General features: G+C 36.0%; 1 protein-coding gene across 1 annotated transcript; it reads left to right on the top strand.

The window, feature by feature from the left end:
* Positions 1–4717: 4717 nt before the first annotated feature.
* Positions 4718–8413, top strand: LOC113497568 (gremlin-1-like). Its single transcript, XM_026877157.1, has 2 exons — positions 4718–5124; positions 5252–8413. Exons 1-2 carry the CDS (start codon positions 5098–5100, stop codon positions 5927–5929), a joined length of 705 nt encoding a protein of 234 aa, XP_026732958.1. The 5' UTR covers positions 4718–5097; the 3' UTR covers positions 5930–8413.
* The last annotated feature ends 2037 nt before the right edge of the window (positions 8414–10450 follow it).

Below are 10450 nucleotides of genomic sequence, written 5' to 3'. Positions count from 1 at the left end.
TCAAAAAGAAAAAAAATCTCCAATCAAATAATATCGAAATATAACTAGGTAGGTAACTACCTAAAATTGAGTATTTAGTAAAGAGAAATTATTATTACTATTGTATAATATTTGTCGTTAATGCTGTGCTAAAGAAACACTTATATTTTATTGTTTTATGAAAACTTGTACCTATTCTAATATGTTTTTACGTCTGGCAGTTTTCTTTTTTGCACGTCCTTCAAGGACCAGTAATCTGTTATACTCGTTCACTCATTTTCGGTCTTATTTTAGGTATTCTTTAAAAAATACTTATACATGCGCAATAAAAATGAAAGTGCACTTTGAAATTGACTCATTAAGATCATTCAAGTCATATAACCAGTTTGAGCTAGATCCGTCTTTAGCGCGGTCAAAGTGTGTAGGTACACACTTCAATTCATATCATTAGTCTTGGACGTAAATTAATTCTAGTACACATTGTTTGTAATACTTTATACCCACTGGGAAATATACAAATGTCTGTCTGTCACTTGAAGGTTTTTAAAAGGAATATTGTTAATTTTTTCTAAGATTTGGTAGATATATGAAAGTATTTAATCAGAAAGTTCCATCACTCAGCATATTTATCTTCTACTTAATTAACTCTAAAATAAATACAAATTCACGAACATAATGCACAAAAACACCCAGACTCAGAACAACCTTTGTGGATGACATAAATGCTTGTCAGACGCGGGCATCGATCTAGCGCAATGATTTACGCATGGTAAACTATACCACTCAGCTATCAGAGTCGTCAACTCTTTATTTTTGTTTTTATTCTAAGGCTTTACAAACTTAGGTATGTACTTCGTTCAGGAAGGAACATGGATGGTTTTTAGCCAGAAAAGCCTGACTCTCCTTTATGCTCACCCTAAAGCGGGATAAATTATTTGATGAGATCCGACCCTGAAAAAAGATCGTACCTACTTAGTTAAATTACCTCATTTTGTATAGCAACGATATCTGAATAGAGTCTCTCATACTTTAGTGCGGAAGTTAAACACAGCAATAAAGTGTTGGATCTAAAGATCATAATGCTGCTTAGGTGTTGTGATCCTATTATTGGCGTGGAAGCACTACAAAGTCTACAATAACCCGTTTGCTCGAACACAACTTGTGTGAAGCGGCTCAAGTATTGAATTACTTTATTCAGCGTCATAAAAAATGTAGAGACGTTTTTTTTTTAATTCAAAGAGTAAAGAATCTGCTTTGACTTCAAGTATATATATAAAAAGTTTTAAATGTTGAAACCTCTTTGGTCACAAATGTAACTAGAAATGATAAGTCTTTGTTTAGCCCAAGTGAAACCGGGTCGAGTAGTTTGTTAATGACTATTTTTGTAGGTTATGTTCTAATTGGAGCGTTCACATGTAACTAAAAATAAACGTTATTTATGTAGTTATGACTACACAGTATAGTCTTATTGTCTAGATGACCAGTCTAGACTCTTGGCAATCTGTATTTCCATATCAAATTTCCCAGGAAACAAGTGTTTATAATTGCTTTAATATAGTTTTAATAGGCGTTGTTGAGCATAGATCATTTAATACATGCAGACTATTCAGATTCAGATAAAATAGATTTAAAATTTAAAAAGATATTGAATTTAGTAACCGCAAAGCAAAACCGATACTAAAAAAACGAGAGTCAATAATGTTCAAGCATCGACTGAAAATAAAACCAATAAAGTCGTTTGATGTAAATAAATTAAGGTATTTCTTATTTTTAGCCAATGCCCAGGTAACATAACTTTCAATTAATTATAATATTAAATCGATTCCCTTACAAATTAACAAAAAGTAACAAAAGACGTTTTCGCGCATCACCTAATCCAATTTCCCAGAAACATATTTTAGGCAGCCGCTGCAGCCAAGTCAAGCCGATCCCATATTAAAGCAAAAAGTTTAAGATATTTTTTGTCACACCTATCACGTCCGTCTCTAATTGTTCCATTGAAAAAAGAAATCAAAAGTGTTCTTAATCCTATAATGTTATTCGATGCGTGGCGCGCCGGCTCCCCGGCCCTGCCCGCTGCCCGCGCTCGGCTATTCACCGACGATGCTTTTTTATTCGAATCCGTGTGAATAATAAAGGATTTTATGTCATAAGTTGTTAGAGCCCTCGGTTTGATTTATACGTCTGCTCGCATTAAACGCCTGTACCTGGCGTTTGAGGAACTTTACCTTTTTCTGTTCCCGTTTTTTGTAGGAGCGCGGCATAATGCGGGCCGTGCGCCGGCGCCGCGATACGACCGCTGATCAAAGCGATTGGAGACGATTAAACTTAGTTGATATATAGATGGTCAACAATACACTGCGGCGCCTCGCAGTCGCGGTACACATTTCAAATGACGAATAATGCTCCTACACTGATTAAATGGTTTTCTTGTAATGCATTCCTGTTGTGCATCAGACCAAACGCAACAAAACGTTATTTATTTGAGTGTGACGCCAGCTTCGGATATTTTTGTCGAAACGTGAACTTGGATCAACGATAACAGATGATGTAACCGTTGACTGAATGAAATTAATTAAAGTGCAGTTTAGCTAACAGCTACAGGCAATTTAACTTGTAATTTGTCTGTGACTAAGTACGCCCAATTTCGAGTATAGTCTTTTATTTTATTTGGTTAAACTGTTAGGACTACGTCGGCTAAAATTAGCAGTGTATTTTAAATTTACAAAGTACTATTCCAAACGGAATAACTAAAGGCTTAAAGAATGTATCTATTAAAATAAAATTTTAAGAAATATTGTAAAGCAATTTAATAGCTTCTGTAATTATTTGTATAGACATCACATATTTGAGTAAACGACTCTGAAATGAGCTATCCTGTATTTACCTTCAGTCATACTTATTTATAAAATAATTAAGTGACACGTATAATTGACAATAACATCCGTTCTCACATAAAATATTACGATTGAACAATGTTGATCCATGACATCATTTGGAACACTAAAACGGTGTGATTCCTGGGATTCTTCTAAGAAGTCGGCGCTACAAACACCTAAAGGTGTTCAATACATCACAAGCCGACGTATACAGGCTGTTACTAAAACTTAATCGATGTTAAAACGTTCAAACTACTTTAATTCGATCGTTTATTGTTTTTACAGAAAGATAATCGATACCAATATTTGATGTTTGTTTGTTTGTAAGCTTTTGAAGCGCCGCGCTATTCTCAACATTTTAATTTTATTATTTCTTTAGAAACGTGTTATTTGCATCTGTTCTTATATGTATGCTAAATCAAATAATTGTTTTGAATACTCGATCAGTTCTCTGTGTTTGTCGAGCGCTTATCATAGTGTAGATTTAATTTACGACTGCTATATTATTGATTAAATAGTACTGCTAGTCTTTTATAAATAAATAAATCTTAAAAAATATTGTTGAATTGCACAAAATTATTATGATTAACATACGGTATTTTGATATTGCTTAATGTCATATTATGTCCAGAAAAATATTTATCCAAGTTTGTCGAAAAAAAAAACTTAATGTTAAGTATCAAATATGGGTTAAAATTTATTATGATATAAACTCTATTGCTCTGTAAAGTAAGCTATAAAAAAAATATCTTAGTATTTATATAGAACACGCTGTATATACGTGGGCGAGTCAGACGGCCTGTCGCTAAGGGTCGTCTTAACGCCTATTACGGCCTCATTTTTTTGACAGCCCTACGGGCACAAAACGATCACTTTAATGAATGAATGAATGAAATTCCTTTCCCGAGGTATGCTAAGCGCCCCTGTAGTAATAGAAAAAATAAACCAACCATTTAAAAAGGACTTCCTTTTGTCGTAAAATTTTTCCTTTGCGCTAAGGAATTTGTGATCCTTTAGAATTAATAGCTCCCCCGTAATGTTTAATATCGTAATATTTCTTCGAAATTATACCTTTATGTTGTAATGATTTATTTATATTTAACACATACCAGTATCTCACACACTGTGTTCGACATGTATATTCATGCTAAAACCGCTGTACAATTTGCACAAGTTATATGTTAATATAATGAATTGATTGCCTCGATTATAAATCAAACCTCTAATTAAACCTTCACAGAAACCAATAAAGTGTAGGTAGCTAATACTTAGCGATTTTCTTTAAAATCAATTACTCGTACCAAGGTATAATTAAAATATTTATGTGTTCTAAGTCAAAATGATTTGCCGACACGTTCGGGTGACAAATGCTGGCATTAATTTGCAATAATGTCATTAAGGACCCGACGTAGTTGAACGGACTTCCTGCCTATTTTACTAAAGAATGCTTCGCTACACAGAGGTTTTGGAAATATATTGTTAAAAATGTAATTGAACAGAGTGGGCACCCACACGTCGCCTACGGTTCGCAGAAGGCTGCGGATGGAACACAACGCTCGCTCAACTTTGTATGGGTATTGTGGGACGCACAAATGGGCGGAAGCGTGTTGATTCGAGATGGGCACCATGTGCGCCGGCGCCTGCGCTGCCTCTGCGTGGCGCCGCGCAACACCGCGATCGCTGACAAAATCTCTCCCACATTACCTGTCCGACGTGCGTTACATATACTGCCTAAATGTAAACACCCTCTCTGAGGTTTCACTCGCTCGTTACAAAGGAATTAACCATTTTAAAAATAAAAATAAAAATATTTGTTTTTTGTATTTGGGAAGGATGACGATAATGAAAAATGTGTTTCTTAATAAAGTTGAACTATAATTACCAGCAAATACCATAATCGGCTTACGTTTGTTTCCGACTTTACCTAGAAGGCAGGAATTACAATTGTTTGCAAATAAACATCTGCGTTATCAGTAAGCGGCTTATGTTAGGGGTCGTAAATATTTCTATAGTGAGCGTAGTAATCCGAAACACATGTGCACGAAGGTGTCGCGTCTGCGTGCGGCGGCTGGTAGTAACGGTTCTGTGGCGGAGGCGCGGTGCGTGACTCATCTCTCGTTCATTGAGCGGTGGTCCATTGAGCCGCGCTTGCGCTCATTACCGCTCCGCCGGCCGGCCCTGCGCACACGCAAACAGCGCGCCGCTCGCGGACCGTCTACACCGACGCACTGCCTACGACATGTTGGCTCCCATCTCTAGATACAACGTGAGTTTAGCCTACGACATCCGTTCGAGCGAAGCCTACGGACTAAAATTAACGCGAGGCCTTATTTGAACGGTTTAATTGCAGTGAATTGAATATATTTTTAATAGTGACCAATTTATTGTTGCAGATGGAGAATTTATCGAAATCTCATATTTGGCTGGCGGCTGCAGCGCTCCTGGCCACCTGTGGGGTGTGCGCCAGCGCCGGTGTGGGCAACAGGAAGCCCTTTACCCCGACCGACTCCATCCTGGACATCATCGACACCGAACAAGTGCAGAGGTTCCTGGCTGAGAGGCAGAGAGCGGAACAGGCCACTGCTTCGGCCTCCACCTCTTTTGTGCAGAGAAACGAACTCGGAGATGGCAGCTCTGAGACTGGTATGGTGGTCTCCATGCCGGAGCAAGAAGAGAACACGGAGCTGCCTCCCGGTGTCGAATTCAGGAAAATATTGAAATCATCGAAGAATGCCTTGGTTGTCACGAAGAAGGATTATTTAAAAGAAGATTGGTGTAAAACTGAGCCTTTGGTTCAGAAAATCCGAGAACCTGGTTGTCTGCCCACCACAGTGATAAACAAATTTTGCTACGGACAGTGCAACTCGTTTTACATACCGAAGGGCCCGCGGCGTCGCGACAACAACCCCGACCGGCCGCAGCCTGCCTTCAAGTCGTGCTCGTTTTGTAGGCCTAAGAAGTTTACATGGGTGACAGTGACGCTGCGTTGTCCCGGCCAGAACCCGCCGTTCAAACGCAAGCGGTTGCAGAAGGTTAAACAGTGCAAGTGTTTACCGGTCGGAGTGAATTGACGCTGAGAGTGTGACGGAGCCTGCAGTACCAGACGCGGTGCGACCGCCGAGGCTTGCGAGCGACAGGCCGGGCCCGGGCACCACCAGGGCATGCCGGACCTACACCCCGAGAGCGCTGACGACCAGGGATGTTCAACATCGTTACCGTTGATTGTTTGCGATCACGTTCCAGTGTTATAGACTGTGTATGAACTGGTCAAATAAATTGAGACGCCGTGCTCTCATACGTCAATGCGAATGACGTAATGTGATGCATAGATTAGATGCCTATTTAGAGTTACATTGTAATAGAGCGGCTTCGACTGCAAGTCGTCGAGCAAAAGCTTTAATTGTTCGTAGCGAAACTAATTAGCTAGTGTTAGAGAATAGCGGTGGCCTTCCAATCGATTTAGGATTTTGTTTTGGTACAAAACTTGTGAAAGATGGCCGTTTATCGAAAAGTGATTATTCTGAGAGTTTAAGTTGCGTTCTTATGTCTACAGAATAATGTGTGATACTAGTTTATAGTTTGACAGTTAATTGTGTTTCTTAACGCGTATCGGTGAGTCACACGAACTATGAAACGAGATAAAGATGTAGCGACTTAATTCACGTCTCGTCCTCCAGTGTTTTTATTTATTCTATCGTAATAAAGATATTGTAGCTAAAACAGAATACGCTTATAAGTAAGTTAATGTTGATCGTGGTTTCATCTTGTTATCTCGCTATAAAATATGAGTAGGTAGTGGTATACGATATGTATTTAAATATATTTCATCGCAGTATAAAGTAACGTTAGGTTTTATGATAATTCGAAACAAAATTATGATCTCTGTTTGTTCTCAAGACGTATGCATTTGTTTTTATGTATTACTGTTAACATAATATATCCATTTACATGATCTGACATAGGGAGTAGTGTGCAGGTTATCGAAAATGTACTTATTAAATTGTCCTAGTTCTTGTTAAATGTAAAACTGTAAAATTAGGCAAGTATTTAAAGCTAAACATGTCACGTACTTATTGTAGATTAGTTCGTTGAAATCACGATAGATAGAGATGTTAAATGTAGGATTGTATTGTTCGAAGTAGTTGTTAATATTGTAGGTTGTATACATTCTTGCCATTGCATTTTGTTGCTCGATAGATACTTCGAAATTACTCGATTCGAAAGGCACGAGACACTCAGACAAACTCAGACTAATCTTCCCTTTAAGTAATATTGGGACAATTGTTAACGTCAATTGAAACGGCGAAATGTATGGAAATGACATTTAATTTCGTTTAATCACGTGACTTAGAACTGTCATCTCAATCACACTTGAGCTTTTTCTAGGTTAACGATTGTTAAAATTTCACTTATATAGAGGCCTTGAACGATAATAATTATGTGTTATCAACTGTCTAAAAAGTAAATCTTGCTGATAAGGGTCTCGTGTATTTTTTATTAGTGTGATTTCAATGTATCCAATATTCTATGAATAGAAAATACTATAAGTCAATAGGTCATGAATACACGAGTCTATTGCTAATTGCAATTACCTGCCATCGCCTGTATGTCAAATTAATTGCAATAGTCTCAAACTGTTGATTTGATTGCAAGTAGGAATAGTGTCAATACGGTACCACGATTAGTCACAAGTACAATTATAAACTTGCAGTTTTACGTGAGTTTGAATTTCACGTACTAATTTGTTTTGACGGTGAAATGTTCGTTTTTTTTTAATTTACATTTCTGTTTCTATTGATTTGATATTCACGATTTTAGGGGTTCCTGAGATGATCAAACATGTTTGTCTCAAATAGTTTTGGTTAAAGAACTAAGTTAATTGTCCAACAATTGTGTGCTTGAACTACGTTTGCCTTTTTTTTTAATTAAATTTGTAGTAATACTCATTTGGCCCTGGGCTGCGCAATACTTTTTAAAATATTCAAATTATTTCAACAAAAAAAAAACGTTTGAGTTAATCACGTTTGGTCGTCTCGAAGCCCCATCTTTCATTCCACAATAATTTATTGTATTAAAATAAGCAGTCTGATGTCAAAACATTGTATTAATTCAGTCAGGGTTTTATCAGATTTATAGTCATTGAAGATCTAATTTAATTATTCTGTATCTAACTTTGATTTACAAAGCCTATCAAAGTGTATTAACTTAAATTATTTTATTTTAATTTCATTGTTATATTAATCATTCAATACTCGACTTGAAGTCACAGCCTGTGTTTTGAATTAAAACCTGTTTTTAATTTGAAAAAGTACATGTAACAATTAGCAATTAGTTATCAAAATAGTACAAACCATTGTCGACCCTATCACAAGAGTGTTAGAGGCTATAATTGCTACAATCGTCACCTAATTGCCATGTAAACACGTTGTATTATCTTAAACGGTTGTTAATCTATAAAAAGGTCGACTTTATTTTATGTAATAGTATTACGGCGTTGTCGTCAAACAAAAGTATTGTTCAACACATTTTTTTCAGAAATAAACAATAATTCGTTTATAATTTGTTTTTTTTACTGTATCTATTCCTTTTTCTCACCATATTTCTGTTTCTATGAAGCTCCAATGCTCTGAAAGAAAATATAACGTCCCATATCGAAATGGAATGTCATTTCCATAATTTTGAGGTAAAATTGTCAAGAGCCTCAGTTTTTTTTTAAGTAAGCTCAAAATGACGGTGTAATGTGTTAAATCCAAGAATAACTTTTACTTTTAATTTTATCCTTCATCTAATGAATTAAATAATACGAAACATAATAAAAAATAAGGAGCTTATTATCATCTCTTACTGTGACAGTCTTGCAGCAAAGAGACGCCGCTATTCGAGGTGTACGCTATCCTACTTCCACACATTAAAGTATTACTCTAAAAGAGGTGTAGAAAGGCTGTAGTTATTAAAATTCGGGACGGTAGGTACAGATTTTAAACAAAGATACTGCTAGAAATTAATTATTTCATCATTATTTCCCCACCTTTTCCCAAGTTTGAGACGGCTTCCAGTCTAACCGGATGCAGCTTAGTGCCATTTTTTACATGGAGCGATAGCCCTCTTCAACGAGATGTGAAGACTGGTTGTAAAACTATCCACTTTAGAATACTCGTAATGATTACCAAAAATAGACAAAAAATTACTGGAACTATTTCATCAACATAATCATCATCTACAGCCTTTATCCTCCCACTGCTGAGCATGGGCCTCCCCTTTCTCGTGCCAATTTCTACAGTCCTAAGCCAGTCTAGATGATGAACTATTTATGTGTCTAAATTGATGCATATGCTATATACGTGCTACAATACAATAGGACCTTATTTAAGGAGTGTGATAAATAAAAAACAAGATATACACAGATAATATTGTTATTTTATTAAAACAGAAGCTTAATACTTATAATGCACGATAACCTTTCCGTGTCTAGATCAAGTGGGTTAGTCATTGCTCATTTGTTTTGGGTGACCAGGTTTTGATTACAGCCTATTTTTGTTCCTATGCTTGGTACAGATGTTAAAGACTGTCGACAATGGTTCTCGCTAAGTGGTCAAGAGTTGGTGATCTTATGTTTAAAACTACATATTGTGCATCATTTTATAAGTTTTTTTTTAATATTGTAATCACTGCACTTACATAAAGATGTTTGTTCTTTTAACTATTTGTGCTTTCAAGATCTGATTCTGCACTGTACTATTGCGTTTTATTCTAGTACACTTCTTCTGATATTAATTACCTATTTATATTATAGAGAACTTGAAATCCTGATGATAACACTTTTCATTAATTCCTATCCTTTTCTAGACACCCAACTATTATAATATAACAACATCGATTAACTAAATCCAGTATTCAGATAGACAAACAGTTACATCAAGATATTGATAACTATAGACACATATTATAGGTTAGTATATATCATAATTTATAAGATTAACATTTAAAATTCAGACACACATTCTATTTCATAAACGCGGATTAAGATTCAATTCGATCATCAGTAAGGTCAAAATGTTTCACATTGTTTTGCTTTTTTTTTGTGACACGAAAGAAGGTTTTATTTGGCATCACATCGGCATTTTTATCCTGACTGTTGATTGGAACTGGCTGGTTACAGTCAAAAAGTTTTTATTCAACATTTACCGATTGTTTTTCTGATACTATGAATATAGGTCAAATCCTTACAAACTGCATTTCATACGTAGTCAAATTAGAATATCGGTGGTCGAGCATCGGTGTTGTGCGATAAGAATGCCGAAACATTCAGACAGTCAGGCAGAGTAACAATAGAACCTTTGTCTGGAATCCAGGTCTAAATTTTCAGTCAACATTGTCGTATGAAAGTTAACGACCTGTGTTGTGTCAATGTTGGAAAACATTTGAATGATCCATTTTTATCTGATCTTTGTGTGTATGGATATAATTTGATTTGTGTTTGATGCCTGTGTGTAAGTATACTTGCATGGTTTCTCACTTCAATTGTTTTAGATCTTTGAGTTGTTTTTTTTTCTTTTTGACGTATTGGCCTAGTGTTAGATTCAAATTCCGAA

The sequence above is a fragment of the Trichoplusia ni genome, chromosome 9, assembly GCF_003590095.1.
Source record: "Trichoplusia ni isolate ovarian cell line Hi5 chromosome 9, tn1, whole genome shotgun sequence".
Classification (NCBI taxonomy): Eukaryota; Metazoa; Arthropoda; class Insecta; order Lepidoptera; family Noctuidae; genus Trichoplusia; species Trichoplusia ni.
The sequence above is the reverse complement of the archived record's forward strand: the minus strand, read 5'-3'. Positions and strand labels throughout refer to the sequence as shown.